We start from the raw sequence: 27,247 nt of genomic DNA, 5'->3' as shown, positions 1-27,247 counted from the left end.
GTGGGTGGAAGGTTCTACTTGGGCTGTTAGGTCGGATGCCCACTAGACACCTGAGGACGAGCTCTGCAAGACAGGAGAGGGCCAAGAGCAGGCGGCACTTCCTGCCTATGTGCTATTTCCCCCATGGACCAAGTAGCAGTTCACAGAAGAAGCACCTGGGGGCCTTGTTAATGTTTTCTGGGACCCTGGCCCCAGAGCCTCCGCTTTGGCAGGTCAGGGCTGGCCCATGAACCTGCATTTCTAGCTAGGACACAGGGGATGCTGCTGTGGACATAAGCACCACGCTCTGAGTGGGCCATTAGGTTGGGGAGAGGTGGGGACAAGCTGTTGGCCATCTGAGGGTGGAGCAGATTGGATGAGAGGAGAAGACTCTGCCTCCGTGGCCTCCTCTGTGTGGCCCGGGAGTGGTGGCCCACGGTCCAGCGCTGCAGCTGCCTCTTCCCGCAGCTGCTTTTCCTGTGTTTCAGCTGGGGAAGCAGAGGGACCTGGTGACACCTCGTGGGGCCACGGGGAAGGTTGGCAACGAAACCAGGCAAGCCCTGCAGCTGCCTGTGGTCACGCAGGAGGAGTCAGGACCACGCTGCATCAGAGGAAGGCTGTGGAGTATTCAATGAATGGAATTTAATGTAACTATGACATGAACATACACAGGGTGGGGAGGGTGGGTGACCAAGCGCAGACGTGGGTGACATGTGGCCCCGCTCTCTGGACCCTCAGTGGGAAAAAGTCTGAAGCCGGCGTCTCTCACTGAACCCCACCTCCCCTGGTGGGTCAATACTGATCTGGCTGAGTGACAGCGTCTCGTGACCCAGGCTGGCCCTGGGAAAGCGCCACAAGCGAGGCCTGCAAGTCCAGGGAGCAGGCAGACGCTGCAGTGGCCCCCGAGAGCGCCAGGTGCCGGCCCCGACATGTAAACGGCCCGCTGCGGGCGCTGCCGGGAAGGAAGACAAGAAGGGTGAGGGCTTGTCCTCACTAAGTGCTGCCTGAGTGCTGTAGGACGTGGGTGGGACATGGGGACAGTGAGGGTAACACAAACAGCAACGAACGCACAAAGACAAGTTCCAGAGCACCCATAAACCCCTAACGTTCAACAAAATGGAAACAAAACGACGCCCCTGCTGGCCCGGCGAGGCTGGCGCTTCCTTCGTGGCAGATGCCACCTGCAGCTGGCTGGCTGGCAAGCATTGGCCAAGCTTTTTGGTACCTGGGAGCTCAACAGCATAAAAGGCTGTAACCTCTGCAGGGAAAATTTTCACATCCTTCCCCTGAAACTGACTTCAGGGGCAAAGAAACGAGACTTCTTGAAGACCAGCCTCTTCTGGGAAAGGGGCTTCTGAGACGAGTGTCGACAGCAGAGCAGGTGGCCTGGGGAAGGCAGGGGTCCCTGGGTGGAGGCTGGGAGGATGGCCAGAGACCAGGGAGGGCCCCTCCATCTGGCAGGCTTGGCAGGTGTGTCCCCTGGTGCTGCCACCAGGAGCCCCGAGGCCAGGGTGTTGGCCGAGACAGCTCCTCACTGGGTCCGGAGCTGGTAATCTAGGAGACAGAAGGGAGGCGTCATGCTGGGCTCTGCACCCTCCCGGCTTTCGGGACACAACCCGATGGCTCCACCCTGGGGGCAGCCACAGAGGACCCCTCCGCACAACCCCACCCCATGGGTGGGACCTCACTCACCTCCGTTCTGCGTGATATAACGCACCCAGGGCAGGGCCTGGTACCCACTCTTCTCAATGATCTTCAGGTAGCGCACCTGGGGCACAGGTAGCAGGGCCCTGAGCACCACAGGCTCCCGCCCTGTTGGTTCCCCCTTAATCATTCCTGCTGGGGCAGCCTGGGGCTGGCAGGGGAGGCCGTGACGAGAGGATGAGCACAGGTCTCAGGGGGGTGAAAGGGATTTGTCTGGACCATGCAAATGTGTGGGAAGGCAGAGCTGCCTCTGGACGCAGTGAGCAGCCAGGATGTGGCTCAGACACGGCCTCAGCAGCCTGCTGGGGGGGCCCGGCCAGAAGGCCCCTGGCTCTCTGGGAGCCTCTCCTCCCTCTGTGGGCTTTTGAAGGGGGTGCCAAGAAAAAGAGCACCCATGCGGCATGAGTGTGGACGGCAGAGCCTCAAACGCTAGTTTTGGGGCAGAATGAGTGAGCTCAGGGGTCAGGGCTGAGCAGAGGCAGCCTGGCCTCTCCCCGTCTGTGGGGAGGCAGAGGCCGGCAGCAGAGCAGGGTCCTGATTCCAGCTGACCGACACCCTTTCCCAAGCTGGCTGCGTTGATGTCTGTCACCTGCGGCCTCTGTCCTTGTTCTGGGCCCTGGCCGCCTGGGCCTTGCGTACCTGGATGCCGGAGGTAGTGAAGTAAGGGATCTCGAACTTGACACTGATCGGGGGCTTGCCCTCCTTGTCCTCGGCCTCCACGCTGGGCAGGCCGAAGTGGGCCCGCATCAGGTACTCCTTGCCGCCCTGGGGAGCAGACAGGGGAGGCGCTCAGGCCTAGGCCCTGCCCCAGCTCAGCCAACAGCTCTGGCCCTAGTGGCGATGGGCAGAGACTGACCACTCACCCCAGTCCAGGGAGGGGAGCATGAGCCCCTGTGCTGGGGAGCCAAAGCTCGGCCCTGTGCTGCCCCAGGCTGGTAAGGACAGCCCCTGCTCTGGGGTGTCCAGCTGCCCCATGAGGACACCCGGGCGCCCGGAGCTGAGCTCACCAAGCCGCCAGCCCCAGTCACCAAGCCCCTGCCAGTGTGGTCTGCAGTGGCCCAGCACCCCCCGCCCAGCGCCCCTAATGCACTTTCCTCCAAGGCTGGGGAACCAGACAGACCAGCCATGGGAAGGAAGAGTGTGTAATGACCGTAGCAGGGGAGGGCTGCCGGGGACAGGGACCATGCGCCCAGTCTCAGGACAGCGTGTGAAAGAAAAGAGAGTGTCCAGGTGAGAACCATGACCAGGGAGAGGCGGCAAAAGGAAGAAACTAAGGAGCATGCACGGAGTGATGATTCAGCCCTGGGTCCTGTTCCTGAGGGTGAGCAGGGGCGGCTGTGGCTCTGACTGGTACCCGAGTCCTGGCTGTGACCTTCACCCTCTCCCTGCCTTGAGGAGCAACAGGTCACAGCCTGGTCGTCCCCATTGCCTGGTCTTGCCCTGAGCAGGCGGGGGCACGATCTCAGCTCTGGCCACGCCTGGGACCCCACAGTCTCTGCTCCCCAGGGCTCAGGCCAAGGTTCCGTGGGAGCTGCTGCCGCCTAGGGCTGTTCTGCCTCAGAGCAGGGGCCGTCCCTGTGCACCTGGGGCAGGGCCGAGTGGTCCATCTCTGCCTACTGCCACCAGGGCAGCTTGACAGTGAGGACTCTGCCTGACTTGGTGACGTGTGCTGAGTACAGACTCCTGGAGGATGACGGGGGGAAGATGCGACATCAGCAACTGGTAAAGTAGGCAGCAAAGGAACTAACCCACTCGGTGACTAGCCTGTGCCCCAAACACTCAGCCAGACCCCAAATCTGAACCTTAGCAAAGACTGAAGGGAAAACACAAGACAAAGAAAATGCAGGGAAGCAGACCCTCCCCAGGGGCGATGGAGGCCTGCACGCCCAGCCTGTGTCGTCACGTTGAGCCGAGTGGGTTTAATTCTGCTCTCGATGAGAGCTGTAGGCTGGCGCCAGCTCACACACCAAAACCCACTCGACACCACAAAGGCACAGTGAGAAGGGCTCTCCGGGTAGGAAGAACAGGCACTGACAAGTGTGCTGCCAAAGGCAGATAAAAGAGGACAGGGCTGCCATCATCACAAGGGAGAATGACAGGTGCACAGGAGGACAGGCCACAGTCCTAGAGGCTGCCGTCCCATAAGCCACAGGGACAACACAATAGTCACAGGTACCCATGCACCAAGTAATGTGGCAGCAACTTCTGTGAAGCAGATGCTATGGGAGATGCAGAGAGAGCCAGGAGAAGGCCTGGACGCAAGACCCGGCCCAGATCTCCATCCAGGTGGACAGTGTCATGGTGCCATGGCCACCCATGGGCACACATTAAATTCTCTACCCTGGTAACAGACAGCAGTAGGGACAGGACTGAGAAACACTCTAGGTTTAAAAGCAAATAGCCTACACTATGGCACTTCCACAAAAAATTGAAAATAGAACTACTATATGATCCAGCAATTCCACTTCTGGGGATACACCCAAAACAAATGAAAGCTGGGTCTTGAAGAGATATTTGTGCACTCACGTTCATAGCAGCATTATTCACAATAAGCCAGGCATGGTGGCTCACGCCTGTCATCCCAGCACTTTGGGAGGCCGAAGCAGGCAGATCACCTGAGGTCAGGAGTTTGAGACCAGCCTGAGCAACATAGCGAAACTCTGTTTCTACTAAAAATACACAAATTACTGGGCATGGTGGCATGTGCCTGTAATCTTGGCTACTTGGGAGGCTGAGGCAGGAGAATCACTTGAACCCAGGAGGTGGAGGTTGCAGTAAGCTGAGATCGTGCCTCTGCACTCCAGCCTGGGCAACAGAGCGAGACTTCATCTCAGAAAAAGAAAAAACTAACAACAACAAAAAAAACTTTTGGTACGGAACAATCTAAGAAAGGGGGAAGGGTATCTGTCTATCTATCTATCTAATCTGTATTTCTAATCTATCTCTCTGTATTTTTTTTTCTTTTTTTTTGAGATGGAGTCTCACTCTGTCACCTAGGCTGGAGTGCAGTGGTGCAATCTCGGCTCACTGCAAGCTCCACCTCCCAAGTTCACGCCATTCTCCCGCCTCAGCCTCCCAAGTAGCTGGGACTACAGGCACCTGCCACCACACCCGGCTAATTTTTTGTATTTTTAGTAGAGACAGGGTTTCACCGTGTTAGCCAGGATGATCTCGATCTCCTAACCTTGTGATCCGCCCACCTTGGCCTCCCAAAGTGCTGGGATTACAGGCGTGAGCCACATCGCCCGGCCCTCTCTGTATTTCTTAAAATTTATTTTTTGCAGTTCCTTTTGTCCGTAGGGTATATTACTTGAAGTGATGTGTCTCTGTGGTTGTCATCAACTTGATACGCTGATGAATTAATTTTGCTTTTGGTTTTTAGGAATTACCTTTTCTCCATTGTGATTTAATTTTGTTTTCTATGCATGGAAAGCACTGACAGGTGTACCTTCAGACACTGCAGGTTTGGTTCCAGACTACTGCCATAAAGCACATAGCACAGTTAGGCAAGTCACACACATTTTTTGGTTTCTCAGTGCATGTAAAAGTTACGTTTATCAGCCAGGTGCCGTGGCCCACACCTGTAATCCCAGCACTTTGGGAGGCTGATTTGGGTGGATCACAAGGTAAGGAGTTCGTGACCAGCTTGGCCAACATGGTAAAACCCCATCTCTACTAAAAATACAAAAATTAGTCAGGTGTGGTGATGCATGCCTGTAATCCTAGCTGCTCAGGAGACTGAAGCAGGAGAATAACTTGAACCTGGGAGGTGGAGGTTGCAGTGAGCCGAGATCGTGCCACTGCACTCCAGCCTGGGCAACAGAGTGAGACTCTGTCTCAAAAAAAAAAAAAAAAAAGGTTACCGTATACTGTAGCCTGAATGTGCAACAGTATTATGTCTAAGAGAATGTACATACCTTAGTTAAAACATACTTTATTGCTAAAAAGTGACAACACAGAGACACGAAGTGAGCACATGCTGTTGGAATAATGATGCCAACAGACTTGCTCAACGCAGGGTTGCCACAAACCTTCCATTTGTTTAAAAACTAAAACAAAAATAAAAATGCAGTATCTGGGAAGCACAAAATGAAGTGTGCCCGTGCATGGCTTCGAAGTCAAATCTACACAAGCACAGTCCACGCTGGCCTGTGTCTCGGCCCTTCGCCCTGTCCCTTCCTCCCCCGTCTACAGCACACCATGCTGTTTATTTGATGAGGTATTCTCCCAGTCTGTTTTAAATGATAAACACTATTTTCAACAGTGGAATTGCAGGAAACGAGGAGCTAATCCAACAATCCGGGATGGTCACCACCCCTCCATGGAATATCCACAGCTCTCAAAGCTGACCGCCAAGAAGACAGTCAACACCAGAAGGAAAACGCTCTGCCACAGCGCTGCGTGGAAGGGCAGGCGCTGAGCTGGCTCTACTTACGTATAATGAGGAAAAGCAAAATACGCAGAAAGAAAGGTGAGAAGGAGATGCGCAGAAAGGCTGATGGGAGTATTAGGTGGTGGGGTAACGGGCTTTTCTCTCTTCTTCCTCTACTTTCTGCATTTTATATCATGTGATTAGACTGAGGCTGGGAGGGAAAGTACCATCATCAAATTCAAGGCACTTGAATTGCAGCATTTCCAGCTTAACTCAGCTGGGGCTGTCCCCAAGTCCCCCTGGGATGCAGATGGAGAGAGAGGGGAGAACATGGAAAGCAGCGCCTGCCCTGAGCCCGCCTGGCAGAGCAGGTCAGTGCCACCCGGCTCAGCTCCAGAGCCATGCCTGGGCCTAGCCTCTCTGTGCACTGCGTACAACCGGCAAGCCCAGACTCAGCTCCTCAGAATCCTTAACACGGTGCCAGGGAAGCCATGCCGGCGCAGAGCTGGCCCAGGACATGGGCAGCTGGTGCGGGGCTCTGGAGGCTGTGCTGCTCCGGCCTACAGGCAGCCGTGCCCCTCGATGGCAAGCAAGGCTGAGCTTGCATGGAAAGGGCCCTGGACCTGCCAGTGTGGACGGGACTCCTTCAGGGCCTGCATGGACAGGAGCCCCATCTCACATCAGTACTCAGGGGCATCACAGAGAGGGAGGGAGAGGACACTGCCCTGAGGTGAAGACAGAGGCTGGTTCACAAACAAGAGGAAGGCAGAAAGGGGCCCAGGGGCCGAGTCAGCCTCTGCCTCCTCCCACTTTCCCTCCAGTCCTCGGCTCTCCATCCACCCTTTCAGAAGCCCCAGGTGTGGGGGACACAGTGGCCACTGTCACCCCATCTTGAAGTGCAGAGGGTCCTGCAGCACCCAGGCTGCCTTGCAGACACAGGCACGGGGGGCACGTGGATGTCTGGACAGAGTGCTCACCGGGAAGGACTTGATGGACCACACAATCTCGCTGTTCTCAGGGACCCACTTGACGCTCCCCACCGTCGTCTTGAACTTGGGTGAGTCGGCATCATTGGGCACGGGAATGTGGATCTCCACGTTGTTGGCTGTTGACCGCCGCTTGAACTGGCTTTTGGCCTGCAGGCCAGGCCGATGCGGCCCAGGGTTATGGAGGCCAAGGTGAGCTGGCCCAGCCTCTCCAGGCCACATGCCCCTCAGCCTGGCCTGGGGGATCCTCCCTAGCCCCGCCCCGGCCCCACTTCTCCAGGCACTACCCACGCCCCCTCCTGCCCTCGAGACTCTCCCAAGACCTAATTTCCAAAGTTTCATCTTTGTCCTCCTGTCTGCTCAGCTTCCAAGACTCCCCATCCCTCCCTCTGCCCTGCCCCGCTAGGACAACGTCTGTGTCCCAGGGCCAGGCTGCGCTGGACAGGGTCATTGAGGGGCAGAGGTGCTCCACCTGGGGGCAACACCTCTGGGAGTGTCCTGGATGCCTGGCTATAGGCCCCTTCCCACAAGTGGTACCATCTAGGAGCAGGCCCGAGGCGGTGTCCCCTCAGTGTCAGGCCACTCCTGCATCTGAGGCCACAGCGAGGGTGCACGGATGGCAGCCCTACGGCACCCCCAGCCCTCGGTTAGGCCCGTGGGACGGGCCAGAGACACCAGAAGGCCCTCAGTGGGTGGCCTCGGCCCACGCACCTTGATCATGTACTCGATGCGGCTGTGGGAGTGCTTCTCGATCACCGACTCGATCCATATCAAAGGCTTGACCTGCCGAGGGCAAAGAGGGTGCTCACACCTGGCCGTGTTTGACAAAGGCCCATTTCAGAGGGGAAACCAAGGCCCAGGGCAAGGGACCATCTGCCCAGAGCCCTGCGGGGAGTGCACAGCCAGTGTCAGGGAGGGCCAGGGCAGATAGGCCGAGGCAGCCGGGAGCTACCGGGGAGGCCTCAGTGTAAATGCAGAAAACATGACCAGGGCCTGCTTTGGGGGCTGCCTGGGAAAGGGGTGGTGGTGGCCAAAGGGGTCTGTGTCCCTCAGAAAGCTCGGAGTCCCAGGTCCTCAGACTCCATCTCTGCAGAGCCAGGCAGCTCATGGAGCGTGGGGTGGGGCTGGCCCTGGCGCCTGCCTGGGCTTCACTTCCTGGAGGTGAAGGGGAGGAGTCCGCCGACAGCCCAGCCCCAGGGTGGCACACTCACGTGGGTGTTGAGGCGGTAGGACATGAGCTCGAACTCGCCGTCGGGCGGGATGAAGGAGATGGTGCGGTCGTTCTCGAAGCGTGATAGCCGCACACACTGGTGGAACTTCACATCCTCCAGCTCCACAGATTTGCTTTTGCCGCCTGGGGTCGGGGGTGAGGGTAGGACAGACCTAGGCCCTCCGGGTCACTGTCTCAGCAGTACTCCTACCACCTGGGACCCACCCCAGCAGAGCAGGGCTCCCAGTCCACGCACTAAGAGCAGCCTGGGCCACAAACACCAAGCGGGCTGGGTCCCAAGACAACTGCACCGTCACCCCTCACACTCCTGGGGTCCCTGGGGGCAGGGCTGGTGGGTCTGGTTCATGCTGAGTCCCCAGCGGCCATCCCAGGGCCCAGCCAGGGGACCTGCTCAGGACACATTCACTGAATGATTGATCAGTGGACTCGGGTGGGGGACGGCTCAGGGCTCCCCAAGGGCTCAGGCCCTGGCATCCACGGGGTCCTGGGTCCTGCCTTGTTTCCCACCTCACCGAACGATATGTGGGTGGGGCCCTGCCCAGCCCTGGGCAGGGAGCTGCCCCGATGGGCTGATGCCCGAGAAGCCCTCACCGGGCCAGGAATGGGGGCATGCCCAGCCACTGCGCCCTCTTCCAGTGGCCTGTGACAGCTGAGAGGTGGGAGGCAGAGTTCCCAAAACCAGGCCCTGAGCCCCTCTGCCCCTACCCTGCTGTGGGAAGTGTTAGAGGCCAGGCGGCGGGAGCGAGAATCACCGTGCGTGGCCTTCACAAAGCCCACACCTAGGGCCCAAGGTGAGGGGAGAAACTTGGCCTGGGAGGGAGAGAGCAAGGCCTGAGCCTAAGTCCCAGCAGCCCGGGCAGTGCAGGGCAGGGTGCAGGACCTGGCGTGTGAGGCCGGGTGACAGGGGCCTCCCAGCTGGACTGGAGGATTTTCACTACCCTGTGCCTTCTATGTCCAGGGATGGATGAATATTCTACACAGCTGTCTCAAGCAGTGTGAAATGCTGCTAAATCAAGTGCTTGAAACCAGCTCGTTCCTCCGCCTGGCCCAACCCTGCCCTGGGCTGTAGTGTGTGTGCCTGGTGAAGCCATCCTCACGGGCAGGGCCCTTGGCAAGGGTACTCACGGCCCGTGTTGTCAAAGAGGACCTTGTCGTTGAGGCCCAGGCGCAGCTCAGGCATGCCCGAGAGGAAGACTCGCATCTTGATGGAGCCCACGATCTCGCTGCGCAGGACGTTGCCATTGGCGCTGACCTGGGGGTGGCGGTGTGGGCATGAGGGGAGGTCCCCAACTCACCAGCCACTGCCTCCTGCCACATCATGTGACCCTCTGGCCACCCCACTCTCAACGCCCTTCTCACCTCCAAGCCCATCCTTCTCCTGGGCATCCCCTGAGCTGGGGGAGTCCCAGCTGTGGCTAAGGCCTACCCCTAACCCACACCAACCCACGCCTGGCTGAGGGTCCCCAGGCTTACCCCTCCAGCCTTCACGCTGAGGCCCTGTGGACATGAGGTGGACACTGTGGGTCCTGCTCTCTAGGCCTCAGGCCACACTGGGGCCTGATGATGCATGCCTGGAGCCCCCTCTGAGGGTTCTCTATCAGGCACCAGTCCCTCCCTCCCAGGAGCCCCCTGAATGCTCCGGGCTGGCCCGGCAGCTGGTCCCCATGCTGAGTCAGCCTCGAGAGGCCATGAGCTCGGCTGGACCCAGGCCAGGACCCTATGGTCCCTGCTCACCCGATGGGCTGGGCTGGTGTCTCTTGAACCAGGCCAGACTTGCTTTTCTTGAAAGCTGTTTCTCCTCTTGGCCTCCCAGGGAGGCCACTGGCCCCTAACCCCCCAGGGCTTATGAGAGATGGTGCTTCCTGGGTCCTGACCCCTTCCTGCTTCCCAGGGCCACCCTGAAGTGTGATAACACTTGATCCAAAATAATCAACTTAAATCCAGTCACAGTGGCTGACACTGACAGCATTTCCACTGCACCAGGCATTGCTCCACACACGCCTCGACAACCTCTGGGGCAGGGACCGTGGGGAGATGACCTGAGGGGCTGTAACCCACTGCGTATGCTGAGATGCATCTGAAAGTGCAATTAAAAATCCACACCAGGGCAATGGTCCTGCACCCCTCGTCCTGTCCTGAGTGAGCAAGATGCTGGAGCATCTCTTCTTGCATCCATTTTAGAGGTAAGGAAACAGGCACAGATCGGAGGCCCGGTGCTGAGGGCACAGAGTGACAGACAGAAGAATCGCTGGGGCTGCAGCCCTGGCCACCACTGCACACTGCCACGCTGCACGAGGCCATGCCCACACCAGCAAGTGGGCCAAAGGCCACCGACTTGGACACCTGGGCCCAGATGCTGGCTTCGGCCAGGCTAACGTGTGCAGGGCCTGCATTTCCTGTCTGCAGAGTGGCAGGAGAGTCCGTGCAGTCTTATGCATGATGTCCAAAAAGCACTGCATAGACAAAAAAAGCCCCTCACCAGCTTGCCGCCTCTGAGGGAATCGGGAAAACTGAGGTGCCAAGCAAATGACAGCCCTGGGAGGGGCAGGGAACCAGACATGGCCCCAAGGGCTCTGGTTCTGTCACCTTCCCCAGCCTCGCCTCCTCGTGCTGTCCTGTCCTCATCTCGTAAGCGGCTCCCTGATCCCATGGCGCACAACAGCTTCCCTGCGTCTGCCTGCTTGTCTGTCTCTGTCTTCCTGCTGGAGGAAGCCACGTGGGGCTGCACACTGCCATGTCCAGCACCAGAAACAGCGTGCGTGGCAGCAGGTGCTCAGTGGGCACGCGGAGGCTCAGGAGCTCGGGACCCTCACTGGCCGGGGCTCCAGGAGCCCGAGCACTGGGATTTCGCCTGCCTCTTTCTCGGAGGTCCCTCTACTCGACTGTGACGGCCCCTAATTCCCCTTGGGTGCTGCCTCCCCCTCAGGGATTGGGACTGTCCCTGGCAGCCAGCTGTAACTGAACACATGAGGTCATGAATGCCGCAAGAGCAGGCCCAGGAAGTGGAGCTGAAAAGCCGCCCAGCCCACGAGGCTGATCTCGGCCCTGCAGGCAGCACTCAGAACCTTCTCAGCTGAGGTGTGACCAGCCACGCAGAGCTGGTGCCCTTCCCAGGTCGGGTGCTGAAGGGATGCTTGCTCAGGGCCCGGCTGTGTAAGTACGAGGCTCCACTCAGATGATTGCATCTGGAGGCAAATGTTGACCCAGCTGCCAGCTCTGCAAGCCACGTAGGAAGGCGGCATTCTGACAGCTGCCCTTGTGCTGACCTGTTTGGAGGAGTGGGATCCTTCCCGGCAGCAGCGTACTGTGGCAGGGACCCCCGCAGCCCCAGCGCTTTCCTGCTTGACCCTCTCTAAGCTGCCCCCCGGGACTTGCCTTTGCACCCCAGGGCACCCAGATGGACCCCGTTTTCGGTTCAATAAACAATCAGACAAGGGTCCCCAGGGGAGAGGGGAACATGGTTGGCGAGGCCACTGTCCCGTCCCATGGCTTAGAAAGTAAGAAAGCAAAGAGGTCTGCACCGCATGGAGTGCGCGGGAGAGTCTTTCTGGGCAGCACTCTCCTTGGCAATTCCATGTCTGCAGCCTCAGCCCTCTGGAAATCCCGGCCCAGGTCACGGAGACACCCAAGTGCACACGTGTGGGGCTGAGCAAGTGTGCTCAATGCTGCACTGCCTGTGGCTGTCAGAAACAGGTACCCGAGTGACCTGCATGACTGGATTGGCTGAGCCCATCACAGTCCACCCATACCGCAGGGATGAGGCCAGCGTGAACACAAAAGAATGCAAGCGGCTCGCGAGGTGGGCCCGCTGGTGCCCATTCCCCTGCCACTGACTACAGCTCTGAAACCTGGGCAGGATGCTTGGCAGCTACTGGAAGACTGAAGGCAGCAGCAGGTGGACCAGGGAAGAGCCATGAACGCAGTGTCCCCACCACCCCCCATGAGATAGTGCAGCAGCAATCTGGAAGCAGAAGTGTGCACCACAGAGCACACAAGAGCTCAGTGGAGTCTCCAGGCCTGGCTCTGGGGCCAGAAGAGGAACTCCTGACTCTCCCGGAAAACACAGAAGCCCCCCATCTCCCATTCCTCATGCCCCAGGCCCTGTGGTGCCAGCTACTGTTCCAATGGGGTGGGGCAACCGTTGTCCTTTTCTCTCTCTCTTCTCTCTCCATGTGGGCTGGGAAGTGGGCCCAATGGCAGACATGTGCAACAGAGTAAACCGCAAGGAATCAGAAAAGTACCAGGTAGACAGCACAGAGCCAGAAGCTCAGGAAAGTCACCCCATGAAGTGGTTTATGTCTCCAGCACTCTCTAGAATTGAGCATGTGTGAATCCTGTGTGTACACCATACTTTGACTTAAGAAAGACTTTGAGAACTGAACTAACCACCCCGGTCCCAGACTGACCACTGGGCAGTGCACACCCAGGAGATCTGACCAGGAAATGGCACAGGGGCTTTAAAAACTGATGTGATGTTCATGGCCTACAGGTTGGGGGTTGGAACTTGTGGCCTGAAAGTAAGATTGGCTGTCGGCTAAAACAAAAATATCAATATTTCTCATATAGCTTAAATAAGACCTAGAATATCACCACATAATGCTCAAAAAGCCCAGGATGCAATCCAAAATTACTCAGCATACAAACAACCACGAAAATGTCAACTTGCCTGGAAAACCCAATCAACCACTGTCAACACTTCACAGATGTTGGGATTATCTGATGAAGACTTTAAACAGCTATTTTTAAAATTGCAAAAGCTTGCAGCAAATGTTAAAATAGAAAATCTCAGCAAAGAAACAGATGATAAAGAAGAATCAACCAGGAGCTTGAGACCAGCCTGGATAACACAGCAAGTCCTGGTCTCTACAAAATAAAAAATAAAAAAAATTAGCCAGGCATGGTGGTGCATGCCTGTGGTCTCAGCTACTCAGCACACTCAGATGGGAAGATCACTTGAACATAGGAGGTTGAGGCTGCAGTGAGCTATAACTGCACCACTATACTCCAGCCTGGGCAACAGAGTAAGACCCTGTCTCAAAAAAAAAAAAAAAAAAAAAAAAGAGAAGAATCAAATGGAGAAATTTAAAAAATAACTGAAATAAACAACTTGCTCAATGGACTTGATAGCAGAATGGAGGCCAGGTACAGTGGCTCATGCCTGTAATCCCAGCACTTTGGGAGGCTGCAGTGGGAAGATCACTTGCCCCAGGAGTTCTAGATCAGGCAGGTCAACACAGCAAGACCCTCATCTCTACAAAATTTTTTTTAAAAATTAGCTAGGCTTGGTGGTGCACACCTGTAGTTCCAGCTACTCAGGAGGCTGAAGCAGAAGGATTGTTGAGCCTGGGAGGTTGGGGCTACAGTGAGCCATGCTTGCTCCATGGCTTTCCAGCCTGGATGACAGAGTGAGACCCTATCTCAAAAAATAAATAGATAAATAAATAAGAGAATGGAGATAAATAGGAAAGGGCCAAAGGACCTGTGAACTTAAAGGCAGATCAATGTAAATTATCCAATCTAACAGAGAGAAGAAAAGATAGAATAAAATAAGCAGCCTTGGGGACACATGAGATAATAACCAAAGGTCCTTCATGTCACTGGAGTCCTGAAGGAAGAGTAAAATGACAAAAACATATCTGAGGGCTGGGTGCGGTGGCTCATGCCTATAATGCCAGCACTTTGGGAAGCCGAGGCAGGTGGATCACCTGAGGCTGGGAGCTTGAGACCAGCCTGATCAACATGGAGAAACCCCGTCTCTACTAAAAATACAAAATTAGCCAGGTGTGGTGGTGAATGCCTGTAATCCCAGTTACTTGGGAGCTGAGGCAGGAGAAACGCTTTGTAGAAAGCAAAAAAGCTCCTCTTCAAAGTTTCCCTCTTATTAAAGAATAAATCATAACTGTTAGAAATAATGTACATTCTATGTCCTTGTACTTTAACCAAAATATTTGTTTTAGACATAAGGGATGTTAGATATAAGGGAATGAGTACATTCTATGTCCTTGTACTTTAACCAAGACGTTTGTTTTTGATGTAAGAGATTTTGGATATAAGGGAATGAGTACATTCCATATCCTTGTACTTTAACCAAGATATTTGTTTTTGACGTAAGAGATGTTAGATATAAGGGAATGAGTACATTCTATGTCCTTGTACTTTAACCAAGATATTTGTTTTAGACGTAAGGGATATTAGATATAAGGGAATGAGTCAACTTTCTCTTTTTCCTTTGTTCTCCCTTGCCTTTACCTATTTAGGAAAGTTTTAAGTTATTAGCCATTAGGTTTAGGTTAGATTGTGAGGTCTGGCTCCAGCCAATGGAGATAGGACACAGCAGCAGGAACAAGCTGCAGAAGGGATAAAAATGGCTTCCCTCCTTTGTTCGGGTGTGCTCTCGCCATTGTTCCATCTGTGAGGAGCACCCTTTCTGCAGAAAGTAAATTTGCCTTGCTGAGAAAACTTTTTGTCTGAATGCTGATTTTTCCTTGTGGTACTGAGGAACAAGCATTCTGTTTCTGAATAAACATTTTACTTGTAACAGCTTGAACCTGGGAGATGGAGGTTGCAGTGAGCCGAGATTGTGCCATTGCACTCCAGACTGGGCAACAAGAATGAAATTCCATCTCAAAAAACAAAACAAAACAAAAAAACAAAAAACCATATTTGAGGAAACAATGATTGATAACTTCCCAATTTGATGAAAGACATAAACTTACAGATCCAAGAAGCTGAACAAATCCCAAACAGTAGAAACACAAAGATATGCACACCTCATCTAACTGCTGAAACTAAAGGCAAAGAAAAATCTGGAAAGCGGCCAGAGGACAATAACACATCACCTGTATGGGAATAAAGATTTGGGGGACTGTGGATTTCTCACCAGAAATGATGGATGCCAGAAGGAAGTGGCATAACATATTAAAGTGCTAAACAAAAACCGTCAATTCAGAAGTCCATATCCAGTGAAAACAGCCTTCAGGGATAAAGGTAAAATATAGAGACATTCTTAAAGGAAAACCAAGGGAACATGTAGCCAGTAGACCTCTTCTACAAGAATGGCTTTAAAAAAAAACCTTTTTAGGGCTGGGCGCAGTGGCTCACACCTGTAATCCCGGCACTTTGGGAAGCCAGGGTGAGCGGATCACTTGAGGTCAGGAATTTGTGACCAGCCCAGCCAACAAGGTGAAATCCTGTCTGTACTAAAAATACAAAAATTACCCAGGCATGGTGGTACATGCCTGTAATCTCAACTACATGGGAGGCTGAGGCTGGAGAATCACTTGAACCTAGGAGGCAAAGGTTGCAGTGAGCTGAAATCGTGCAACTGCACTCCAGCCTGGGTGATAGAGCAAGACTCTGTCTCAAAACAAACAAACAAACAAAAAAACCCCAAAAACTAGCCAGGCATGGTGGCACACGGCTGTAGTCCCGGCTACTCAGGAGGCTGAGGCAGGATGATCACTTGAGCAGGATGATCACTTGAGTCAAAGTGTAGTGAGCTGTGTTCACGTTACTGCCCTCCAGCCTGGGCAACACAGCGAAACCCTGTCTCAAGAAAACACTTTTTTTTGAAGTTAATAGTTAAAAGCATTTTGTAAAATAAATCTCCAGGCTTGGATAGTTCCAGTGGTGAATTCTAAGAAATGTTTAAAGAATTAACATGGATTCTATAAAATGTCTTCGAGAAAACAGAAGAGGAAAAAACACTTCTTCCATTACCTTGATACCAAAACCAGACAAAAACATTGCAAAAAAGAGAAAATCACAAACCAGTATCTCTTATGAGTGTAGATTCAAAAATCTCCAGCAAAATACCAGCAAAGGAAATCCAGCAATACATAAAAAGAATACAGGTTAAGCATTCCTGATTCAAAAATCCCAAATCCAAAATGCTCCAAAATCCAAAACTTTTTGAGCCCTGACATGATGTCAAAAGTGGAAGATTCCGTACCTAACTTCATGTGACAGGTTGCAGTCAAAATGCAGGTGCACAATGCAGTTTATTCAGCATCCCCAAGGGAAAAGTAAAATTACCTTCAGGCTATGTGCATAAGGTGTATATAAAACAGAAATGAGGCCAGGTGCAGTGGCTCATGCCTGAATTCCCAGCACTTTGGGAGGCTGAGGCAGGCAGATCATCTGAGGTCAGGAGTTCGAGACCAGCCTGGCCAACATGGTGAAACCTCGTCTCTACTAAAAATACAAAAATTAGCCAGGCGTGGTGGCAAATGCCTGTAATCCCAGCTACTTGGGAGACTGAGGCAGGAGAATCACTTGAACCTGGGAGGCAGAGGTTGCAGTGAGCTGAGATTGTGCCACTGCACACCAGCCTGGGCAACAAGAGCGAAATTCCATCTCAAAAAAAAAAAAAAAAACCCATAAATGAATTTCATGTTTGGACCTGGGTCCCAGCCCCAAGATATCTCATGATGCATATGCAAATATTCCAAAATCCAAAGAAATCTGAAATCCAAAACACTTTTGCTCCCAAGCATTTGTATAAGGGATACTCAATCTATAATACACCATGACCAACGGGATTTTATTCCAGGAATGCAATACTGATTCAATAATCAGAAAGCAGTCAGTGGAATACACCATATTAACAACCAAAAGAAGAAAACTCACATGATCACATCAATTGATGCAGAAAAAGAATTGAACAAAATACAATACCCATGCATGATAAAAAAAAAAAAAAAAAAACTGTTAGCAAACTAGCAATAAAAGGGAACTTCTCAAAGTGAAAAAGAACACCTACAATAAACCTACAGCTAACATCCTAGTTGGTGGCAAAAGACTTAATGGTCTCCCTCTAAGATCAGGAACAAAGCAAGAATGTCCGCTCTTTTGCAACTTGTATTCAACATTGTGCTGGAAGTCTCAGTGAGGGAAGATGTAAAGCAAAAGAGATAAAAGGAGCTTCCAGAGAGCTGAACATGTGGAGGTTCCTGGAGGGTGGCATGCCCAGAGAGGGCAAGAAAGCTCTGGGTCCCTTCCCTCTATACCTCGCTTACCCAAAGAGGGGTTCGTGGGAACCCTAACTTGAAGCTGTTTAAAGACTTTACCTAGAGTTTGCTCCTGCTCCAAGATGGCCAACTAGATGCAGCCAAGAGAAACACCTCCCACTAAGAGACAGGGACACTGTGCAGACAGGTGCACTCCTAGACTTCTCGATCTTCAGAGGGAAGGCCCTGGAGGCAATGGGCTTCTTTTTCCTTTATCCTATTGGCAGACAGCTGGTCACAACACTCCAATGGGTGGTACCAGGCAAAGCACTTCATAGGGTAGTGGCAGTGGGATCTGCTCTTGTTTGCATGTGCCAGCGGAGGCTGGAGGGAAGACAGAGGAGGAGGCTGGGAACCCTGCACAGGGCTACTGTGCACCAGGAATCGCTCCTAGCTCCCAGTGACTCCTGTAGAGGAGGTGACTTGAACTAGCAAGGGGCAACCCACTCTTGCCATGGCCTCTGGAGTCTCGGCAGGAGGGACCCCTCAACCACCACGGCCAGCTGCGTTGGCAGGGGAAGCTGCTTAAAGAAGTGGTAGTGATGCAGGGCAGGCAGCCCTAAAACTGAGACAGCCTGGGAGGGTTCTTGGCTTCACCCAGGAAAGAACTCAAGGGCGAGCTGGTGGTGATAAACAGAACTTTTACTAAAGCAGCCACGTGCACAGCAGCAGAGACACTGCTCCCTGTGGAGCGGGGCTACCCCATGGGCAGCGTGCCCAGAGCAGCAGCTCAGAGGCAGCTCTGCAGTCACATTTATACTGACTTTTAATTATATGCAAATTAAGGGGCAGTTTATAAAGAAATTTCAAGAATGTGGGTGGTGGCTTCTAGGTTGTTGGGTCATTGCCATGAGAAAGGGCGTAACTTCCAAGTGTTGCCATGGCGATGGTAAACTGACATAGCACACTGTGGGGTGGGTCTTACGGGGAGGTGCTTCTGCCCTGACCTGTTTTAGCTAGTCCTCAATTTGGTCCGGTGTCCCAGTCTCACCTCCTAAGTCGAGTTCTGCCTCCTACCTCAGTCGGGGCAGAACTCCAGCCTGAGCCAGGCCGGGGGGTTTGATGCAGAAGCCATGTGGTGGAGCACAGCCAGGTCACCCATCCCCTAGGCTTGACTTGCTCTCATAGGAGACTTTAGCCCTAGGGGAACTGTCAGACCTGAACTCTCCAGGGTAGTCTTGCCCATCAGATGGGGCCAGTCTGACCTGAGCAACCCTCAGTCTGCTGGCCTCTCCTGAGGCCCCAGCCTGGTCAAGCCTGCTTGCAGTGCAATCCCCAGGTACCTCCTGGGGGCAGCATCAGAGCTCCTGCACTGGCAGACTGTACCTGAACGGGGAGTACTCCTGCACAGCGGCCCCACGGACACACTAGCCCACCTGAGCCCTGCTCCCATTGCAGCCGCCCCTGTGCGGTTTTGCCTGCAGGTTCTTGCCCACAGCCACCCTCAATATCGTTTTGCTGGTGGTGTGTGTGTAGGTGGACCTAGCCCACCCTTCCCCAACAGCATGCCTGTGTGTGCACCCTGCTGTGCCACTGTTGCGAGCGTAAGTGCACCCCAGCCCCCCATTCTCCTCTCCCACCACAGCATTGTTGTCACAGTGTTGGCAGCATAGAGCCCACCAGCCCCACCCCTCCCAGTGCCCCACCCATGCTGGGCCTCCCGCAGGAAACTACGCAGAGAAAACAGGGGACCTACCCCCAGCCCTGAGCAGCCACTGCTGCCAGTATGAACATGCACAAAGGGCACACACAGTCCTGCACCCACCAGCGCCCCCATGCTAACCCCACCATCGGCACCAACGAACAGGTGCACAGTTGCCAGCGTGGCCCCTGCCCCCACCTCAGCCATACTGCCACTACTGCTGCTGCTATAAATGCCCTCCCAGAGGCTGGCTCCCTGACATCCACTAGCACCCTGTCACAGCCAACGAGCATGCACCCCGCCGTGCTGCCGCTGGCACATGCGAACAAGAACAGATCCCACTGCCACTACCCTATGAAGTGCTTTGCCTGGCACTACCCATTGGAGTGTTGTGACCAGCTGTCTGGGAGCAGCTTGGCCCCTCTAGCAGAGCAGGTTCGTAAGCTGAAGGAGCCAGAGATCAAAGCCAGGGCTGGATACCAGTCCTCCAGAGTTAGAGCACACAGTTCAGGAGTCCTAAGCTGAGCCTTGCCCCCTAAAATCTTCCAATAAAGAAGCCATCAAATTGAATCCACCTTATACACAATCAAACCCCCAGGGTCATCAAATAGGATAAAGGAAAAAGAAACCCATTCAAAGGACAGCAACTTCAAAGATTGAAGGAATATCAGCCCACGAAAATGAGAAGGAACCAGCAAAAGGACTCTTGACAATTCAAATAACCAGAGTATCCTCCTTCCTCCAAACTGCAGTGGTTCTCCAGCAAGAGTTTTTTTTTGAGACGGAGTCTCGCTCTGTTGCCCAGGCTGGAGTGCAGTGGCACGATCTCGGCTCACTGCAAGCTCCGCCTCCCAGGTTCACGCCATTCTCCTGCCTCAGCCTCCCGAGTAGCTGGGACTACAGGCACCTGCCACCACACCCAGCTAATTTTTTGTATTTTTAGTAGAGACAGGGTTTCACCATGTTCGCCAGGATGGTCTCGATCTCCTGACCTTATGATCTGCCCACCTCGGCCTCCCAAAGCAAGAGTTCTTAACTAGGCTGAGATGGCTGAAATGACAGAAATAGACTTCAGAATATGGATAGGAACAAAGATCATTGAGATTCAGAACATTGAAACCCAGTCTAAGGAGGCTAAGAATCATAATAAAATAATATACGAGCTGGCAGACAAAATAGCCAGGATAGAAAATGATGTAACTGACCTGATACAGCTGAAAAACACAGTATAAGAATTTAATAATGTAATCACAAGTATTAACAGTAGTACAGACCAAGCTGAGGAAAGAATCTCAGAGCTTGAAGACTGGCTTTCTAAAATAAGACAGTCAGATAAGAATAGAGAAAAAATAATGAAAAGGAATGAACAAAGCCTCCAAGAAATATGGGATTAAAAAAGAGACCAAATCTACAACTCATTGGTGTCCCTGAAAGAGATGGGGAAAATGGAAGCAACTTGGAAAAGTTATTTCAGGATACCATCCATGAGAACTTCCCCAGTCTAGCTAGAGAGGCCAATATTCAAAATCAGGGAACACAGAGAACCCCTGCAAAATACTTCACAAGATCATCCCCAAAACACACAATCATCAGATTGTCCAGGGTCAAAATGAAAGAAGCTAGAGAGACATAGCAGGTCACCTACAAAGGGAAGCCCATCAGACTAGCAGTGGGCCTCTCAGCAGAAACCCTACAAGCCAGAAGAGATTGGAGGCCTATATTAAACATTCTTTTTTTTTTTTTTTTTTTTTTTTGAGATGGAGTCTCATTCTGTGGCCCAGGCTGCAGTGCAGTGGTGGGATCTCAGCAGGTCACTGCAACCTCCACCTCCCAGGTTCAAGCAATTCTCCTGCCTCAGCCTCCCAAGTAGCTGGGACTACAGGCATGCACCACCATGTGCAGCTAATTTTTGTATTTTAAGTAGAGATGGGGTTTCACCATGTTGGCCAGGCTGGTCTTGAACTCCTGACCTCAGGTGATCCCCGCCCCCCCCCCCGCCCCGCCTCAGCCTCCCAAAGTGCTGGGATTAGAGGTGTGAGCCACCACTCCTGGCCAATATATTAAACATTCTTAGAGAAATTCCAATCCAGAATTTCACATCTGGCCAAACTAAGCTTCATAAGCAAAGGAGAAATTAGATCATTTTCAAGTCGGGTGCGGTGGCTCACACCTGTAATCCCAGCACTTTAGGAGGCCGAGGTGGATGGAATGCCTGAATCCAGGAGTTTGAGACTAGCCTGGGAAACATGGCAAAACCCCATCTCTACAAAAAATATATAAATTAGCCGGGTGTGGTGGTACCTGCTTATAGTCCCAGCTACTTGGTAGGCTGAGGCCAGAGAATAGCTTGTGCCAGGGAGGTAGAGGTTGCAGTGAGCCATGATCATGCCACTGCACTCCAGCCTGAGCAACAGAATGAGACCCTGTCTCAAAAAAAAAAAAGAAGAAAAAAAAAGATCCTTTCAGACAAGTAAATGCTGAGGGAATTTGTTTACCCAAACCTGCCTTACAAGAGCTCCTGAAAGAAGTACTAAATATGAAAAGAAGGCCGGGTGTGGTGGCTCACGCCTGTAATCCCAGCACTTTGGGAGGCTGAGGCAGGCGAATCATCTGAGGTGTGGAGTTCGACACCAGTCTGGCCAACATGGTATAACCCCGTATCTACTAAAAATACAAAAATTAGCCGGGCATGGTGGTGGGTACCTGTAATCCCAGCTACTCAGGAGGCTAAGGCAGGAGAATTGCTTGAGCTGGGGAGGCAGAGGTTGCAGTGAGCAGAGATCATGCCATTGCATTCCAGCCTAGGTAACAGGGCAAGACTCTATCTCAAAAAAAAAAAAAAAAAAAAAGGCCGGGTGCAGTGGCTCACGCCTGTAATCCCACTGTAATCCCAGCACTTTGGGAGGCCAAGGCAGGTGGATCACAAGGTCAGGAGATCGAGACCATCCTGGCTAACATGGTGAAACTTTGTCTCTACTAAAAATACCAAAAAAAAAATTTAGCCAAGCATGGTGGCACGCGCCTGTAGTCCCAGCTACTCTGGAGGCTGAGGCAGGAGAATCGCTTGAACCTGGGAGGCAGAGGTTGCAGTGAGCTGAGATCACGCGATGGCACTCCAGCCTGGGCTACACAGCGAGACTTCGTCTCAAAAAAAAGGAAAGAAAAGGCCATTACCAGCCACTACAAAAACACACTTAAGTATACAGACCAGTGACACTATAAAGCAACCACACAAACAAGTCAGCATAATAAACAGCTAACAACACAATGACAGAATCAAATAGACACATATCAATACTAACCGTGAATGTAAATGGGCTAAATGCCCCAATTAAAAAGCACAGAGTGGCAAGAGCTGGATAAAGTAAGACCAAATGATAGGCTGCCTTTAAGACACCCATCTTGGCTGGGCGCAGTGACTCATGCCTATAATATCCCAGCACTTTGGGAGGCTGAGGCGACTGGATCACTTGAGGTCAGGAGTTCGAGACCAGCCTGGCCAACGTGGTGAAACCTTGTCTCTACTAAAAATAGAAAACTTAGCCAGGTGTGGTGGTGTACGCCTGTAATCCCAATTACTCAGGAGGCTGAGGCAGGAGAATTGCTTGAACCCAGGAGGCAGAGGTTGCAGTGAGCTGAGATCGAGCCACTGCACTCCAGCCTGGGCAGCACAGCAAGACTCTGTCTCAAAAAAAAAAAAAAGACCCATCTCAGATGCAATAACACCCACAGACTCAAAATGAAGAAATGGAGAAAAATCTACCAAGCAAATAGAAAACAGACAAAAGCAGAGCTGCAATCTTAATTTCAGACAAAACAGACTTTAAGCCAACAAAGATCAAAAAAAGACAAAGAAGGGCATTGCATAATGATAAGGGATTCAATTCAACAAGATCTAACTATCGTAAACAAATATGCAGCCAACAGGAGCACCCAGATTCATAAAGCAAGTTCTTAGAGACCTACAAAGAGACTTAGACTCCCACACAATAACAGTGGGAGATTTCAACACCCCACTGACAGCATTAGACAGATCACTGGGGCAGAAAATTAACAAAGATACCCAGGACCTTAACTCAGCACTGGATCAACTGGACCTGATAGATATCTACAGAACTCTCCACCCAAAAACGAGAGAATATGTCTCATCTGAACATGGCACATACTCTAAAAACAACCACACAATTGGACATAAAACAATCCTCAGCAAATGCAAAAGAACCAAAAGCATACCAGCCACTCTCTCAGACCACAAATCCATAAAAATACAATTCAAAACTAAGAAAATCGCTCAAACCCATACAATCACATGGAAATTAAACAACCTGCTCCCGAATGACTTTTGGGTAAATAATGAAATTAAGGCAGAAGTCACGAAATTCTTTGAAACGAATGAGAACAAAGGTACAACAGACCAGAATCTCTGGGATACAGCTAAGGCAGTGTTAAGAGAAATTTACAGCACTACATGCCCACATCAAAAAGTTAGAAAGATCTCAAATTAACAACCTCACATCATAACTAAAAGAACTCATGAAGCAAAAGCCTCCAACTCCAAAGCTAGCAAAAGACAAGAAATAACCAAAATCACAGCTGAACTGAAGAAGACTGAAACACAAAAACACCATTCAAAACATCAACTAAGCCAGGAGCTGGTGTTTTAAAAGAATGAATAAGATAGATAGGCTGCTAGCTAGACTAATAAGAAAAGAGAGAAAATCCAAATAAACACAATTAGAAATGAAAAAGGGGATATTACCACTGACCCCACAGAAATACAAATAACCCTCAGAGACTATTATTAACACTTTTGTGCACACTAACTAGAAAATCTAGAAGAAATGGATAATTTCCTGGACACATATACCCTTTCAAGATGGAACCAGGGAAAAACTGAATCCCTGAACAAAACAATAATGAGCTCCAAAATTGAATCAGTAATAAATAGCCTACCAACCAAAAAAAGCTCTGGACCAGACGGATTCACAGCTGAATTCTATCAGATGTACAAAGAAGAGCTAGTACCATTCCTACTGAAACGATTCCAAAAAAACTGAGGAGGAGGGACTCCTCCCCTACTCATTCTATGAGGCCAGCATCATCCTGATACCAAAACCTGGCAGAGACACAACAAAAAAAGAAAACTTCAGGCCAATATCCTTGATGAACATTGATGCAAAAATCCTCAACAAAATACTAGCAAAACGAATCCAGCAGTACATCAAAAAGCTAATCCACCAAAATCAAGAAGGCTTTTATCCCTGGGATGCAAGGTTGGTTCAATATATGCAAATCAATAAACATGATTCATCACATAAATAGAACTAAAGATAGAAACTACATGATAATCTCAATAGGTGCAGAAAAGGCTTTTGATAAAATTCAATATCTCTTCATGTTAAAAACGCTCAACAAACTAGAGTTTTTTGGTTTTGTTTTTTGTTTTTGAGACAGGGTCTTGCTCTGTCGCCCAGGCTGCAGTGCAGTGGCACAATCTGGACTCACCGCAACCTCTGTCTCTGGGGCACAAGTGATCCTCCCACCTCAGCCACCTGAGTAGCTGGGATTACAGGCGTGCATCACCATGCCCGGCTAATTTTCCTATTTTTAGTACAGCGTGAGCTACCACGCCCAGCCAACAAACTAGGTTTTGAAGGAACATACCTAAAATAATAAGAGCCATCTATGACAAATCCACAGCCAGCATCATACTGAATGGGCAAAAGCTGGAAGCATTCCCCTTGAAAACTGGCACAAGACGAAGATGCCCTCTCTCACCACTCCTATTCAATATAGTATTGGGGGCTGGGCATGGTGGCTGATGCCTGTAATCCCAACACTTTGGGAGGCCGAGGCAGGCAGATCACCTGAGGTCAGGAGTTCGATGCCACCCTGGCCAACATAGTGAAACCCTGTCTCAACTAAAAATACAAAAATTAGCTGGGCACGGTGGCATGCGTCTGTAATCCCAGCTACTCAGGAGGCTAAGGCTGGAGAAACACTTGAACCGGGAGGTGGAGGTTGCACTGAGCCAAGATCATACCACTTGTACTACAGCCTGGGCTACAAAGTGAGACTCTGTCGAAAAAAAAAAAAAAAAAAAAATACACTGCTAAGAGAATAAAAAGATAAGCTACAGACTGGGGGAAAATACTTGCAAATCACCTATCTGACAGAGGACTTCTATCTGGAACACACAAAGAACTGTCAAGGCTCAACTATATGAAAATAACCCAATTTAAAAATGCTAAAAAGATGCGCAGAGACATTTCTCCAAAGAGGATATACAGATGACAAAGAAACATGTAAAGCAATGCTCAACATTATTAGCCATTAAGAAAATGCAATAGGCCAGGCGCGGTAGCTCACACCTGTAATCCCAGCACTTTGGGAGGTGGAGGCGGGTGGATCATCTGAGGTCACGAGTTCGAGACCAGCCTGGCCAACATGGCGAAACCCCGTCTCTAGTAAAAATACAAAAATGAGCCAGGCCTGGTGGTGGGTGCCTGTAATCCCAGCTACTCGGGAGGCTGAGGCAGGAGAATTGCTTGAGCCTGGGAGACAGAGGTTGCAGTGAATGGAGATAGCGCCATTGCACTCCAGCCTGGGCGACAAGAGTGAGACTGTGTCTCAAAAAAAACCAAAAAACAAAAAAACCCACAAAACTATGCTGAGATACTACTACATACCTATTAGGATGACAAAAATAAAACCACTGACAAAGGATGTGGGGTCATCACAACCCTCATCTGTTGCTGGTGAGAATGCAAAACGGCAATGGTTTGGCAGTTTCTTATAAAGGTAAACATACACTTACCGTGTGACCCAGCCATCCCACTCCTGGGTATTTACCCTAGAGAGATGAAAACTTATGTCCACACATAAACCTGGACACGACATGTTTCTAGCAACTCTACTGACAATTGCCAAAGGTTGGAAAACCACCCAAATGTCCTTCTGTGGTTCAGAACAGAAAATAAATATAAATAAATATAAAAGGGAACAGACTTTTGATACACAAAACAATTGGATTTGGATGAACCGCAAAGAATTAGAATGAGTTAAAGCAGCCAGACTCGAGAGCTCATGACTGTATGACGCCATTCATACAACAATCTCAGAAAGACAGCTACGGTGACATATGATGCTGCTTGTGTGACAATCACAACACGATGAAGACTCCAGTGATGGAGCACAGTTCGATCGTGGCCAGAAAATGGGGAAGAGGGGAGCATGGAGCTACAAAGCGGCAACATGCGGAGGTTTTGAGGTTCTGTGTCCTGGGTGTGGTGATGGGTACACGAATCTGTACAAGCGCTAAAATTCATTTTCAAAATGTCAACTTTCCTCATAATTAAAAAACTAAAAGAAAAAAACATATACAAAACAGTAACACTGAACACAAAATCAAAACCCAAACAACAACAGCAAAAAAAACAAAAACAAACAAACAAAAAAACAAGCTGCAGGAGAACCACATCTTATGATCTCAGGTTTATAGAAAAATCAACATACTTGTTTCTGTCTGTCTACAGAATGAGGCCTGAGAGGGTGATGGTGAATAAATCCTAATCTTTCTGATTATAGGAGCCCTTTAGTTTCTTTTTTTTTTTTTCTGTACATGGTGACTGATAAGTGCCCTCACTTTCTAACCTCATACCCTGCTTCTAATTTTTAAAAATAATGTGCACGTATGGGTTCTCAGTCAGCATAAATGCTAATAAAGATAAAACAAGCTTTAGCCGAGCGTGGTGGCGGGCGCCTGTAATCCTGGCTACTCAAGAGGCTGAGGCAGGAGAATCACCTGAACCTAGAAGGTGGAGGTTGCAGTGAGCCGAGATCGTGCCACTGCACTCTAGCCTGGGCGACAGAATGAGATTCTGTCTCAAAAAAAAAAGATAAGATAAACTCACATTTCAATGAGTGGCCCAAACTGAATCCTGCTATCTGTTACCATACAGAATGGCTCTTAGGGCTTTGCCAGTTTTAAAATGCTGTGTTTATTTCTATCGTGGAGGAGATAAAACCCTAAAGAAGAAGGAAAGAAAGGAGGCCTACCAAGAGGTTGACAGACTCGATGACGTCCAAGAACACCTCATTCTTCCGATACTTGATGCCTTCGGACCGCCAGGACACCGCGTTGGTGACGGTGGCTGGGGGCCGCGGGGCCCCTGTTTCCAGCTTGTGGCCTTCCTGAGTGATGTACCTGTGGGGCCACATGCTCAGAGTGAAGGAGGTGGCACCCGCACCAACGCCACAGCTTCTGACCCTGACATTTCGGCAGTGTCAGGGTGGGTGCAGGGCAGGTTCTGACCGACTTGAAAA

The 27,247-nt window shown here is 51.2% G+C and overlaps 1 protein-coding gene across 2 annotated transcripts in view; it reads right to left on the bottom strand.

Annotated features, from left to right (window-relative positions):
- Window positions 1–601: 601 nt before the first annotated feature.
- AP1M1 (adaptor related protein complex 1 subunit mu 1) overlaps window positions 602–27,247 on the bottom strand; it is a 37,624-nt gene continuing 10,978 nt past the window's right edge. Inside the window, exons 5-13 of one of the 2 annotated variants that reach the window (XM_032170021.2) lie at window positions 26,981–27,128; window positions 25,740–25,775; window positions 9,398–9,524; window positions 8,253–8,395; window positions 7,753–7,824; window positions 7,033–7,191; window positions 2,323–2,448; window positions 1,672–1,747; window positions 602–1,533 (exon numbers count right to left, since the gene is read on the bottom strand). In XM_032170021.2, the coding sequence (XP_032025912.1) occupies window positions 1,511–1,533; window positions 1,672–1,747; window positions 2,323–2,448; window positions 7,033–7,191; window positions 7,753–7,824; window positions 8,253–8,395; window positions 9,398–9,524; window positions 25,740–25,775; window positions 26,981–27,128 (910 nt within the window). In that variant the 3' untranslated portion in view covers window positions 602–1,510. The remainder of the gene's footprint in view (window positions 1,534–1,671; window positions 1,748–2,322; window positions 2,449–7,032; window positions 7,192–7,752; window positions 7,825–8,252; window positions 8,396–9,397; window positions 9,525–25,739; window positions 25,776–26,980; window positions 27,129–27,247) is intronic. The other variant, XM_032170022.2, reaches the window with a different exon arrangement.

This window comes from Hylobates moloch, unplaced genomic scaffold (assembly GCF_009828535.3).
Source record: "Hylobates moloch isolate HMO894 unplaced genomic scaffold, HMol_V3 SCAFFOLD_12, whole genome shotgun sequence".
In the NCBI taxonomy this organism is placed as follows: domain Eukaryota; kingdom Metazoa; phylum Chordata; class Mammalia; order Primates; family Hylobatidae; genus Hylobates; species Hylobates moloch.
This window is presented reverse-complemented; position numbering and strand designations above follow the sequence as displayed.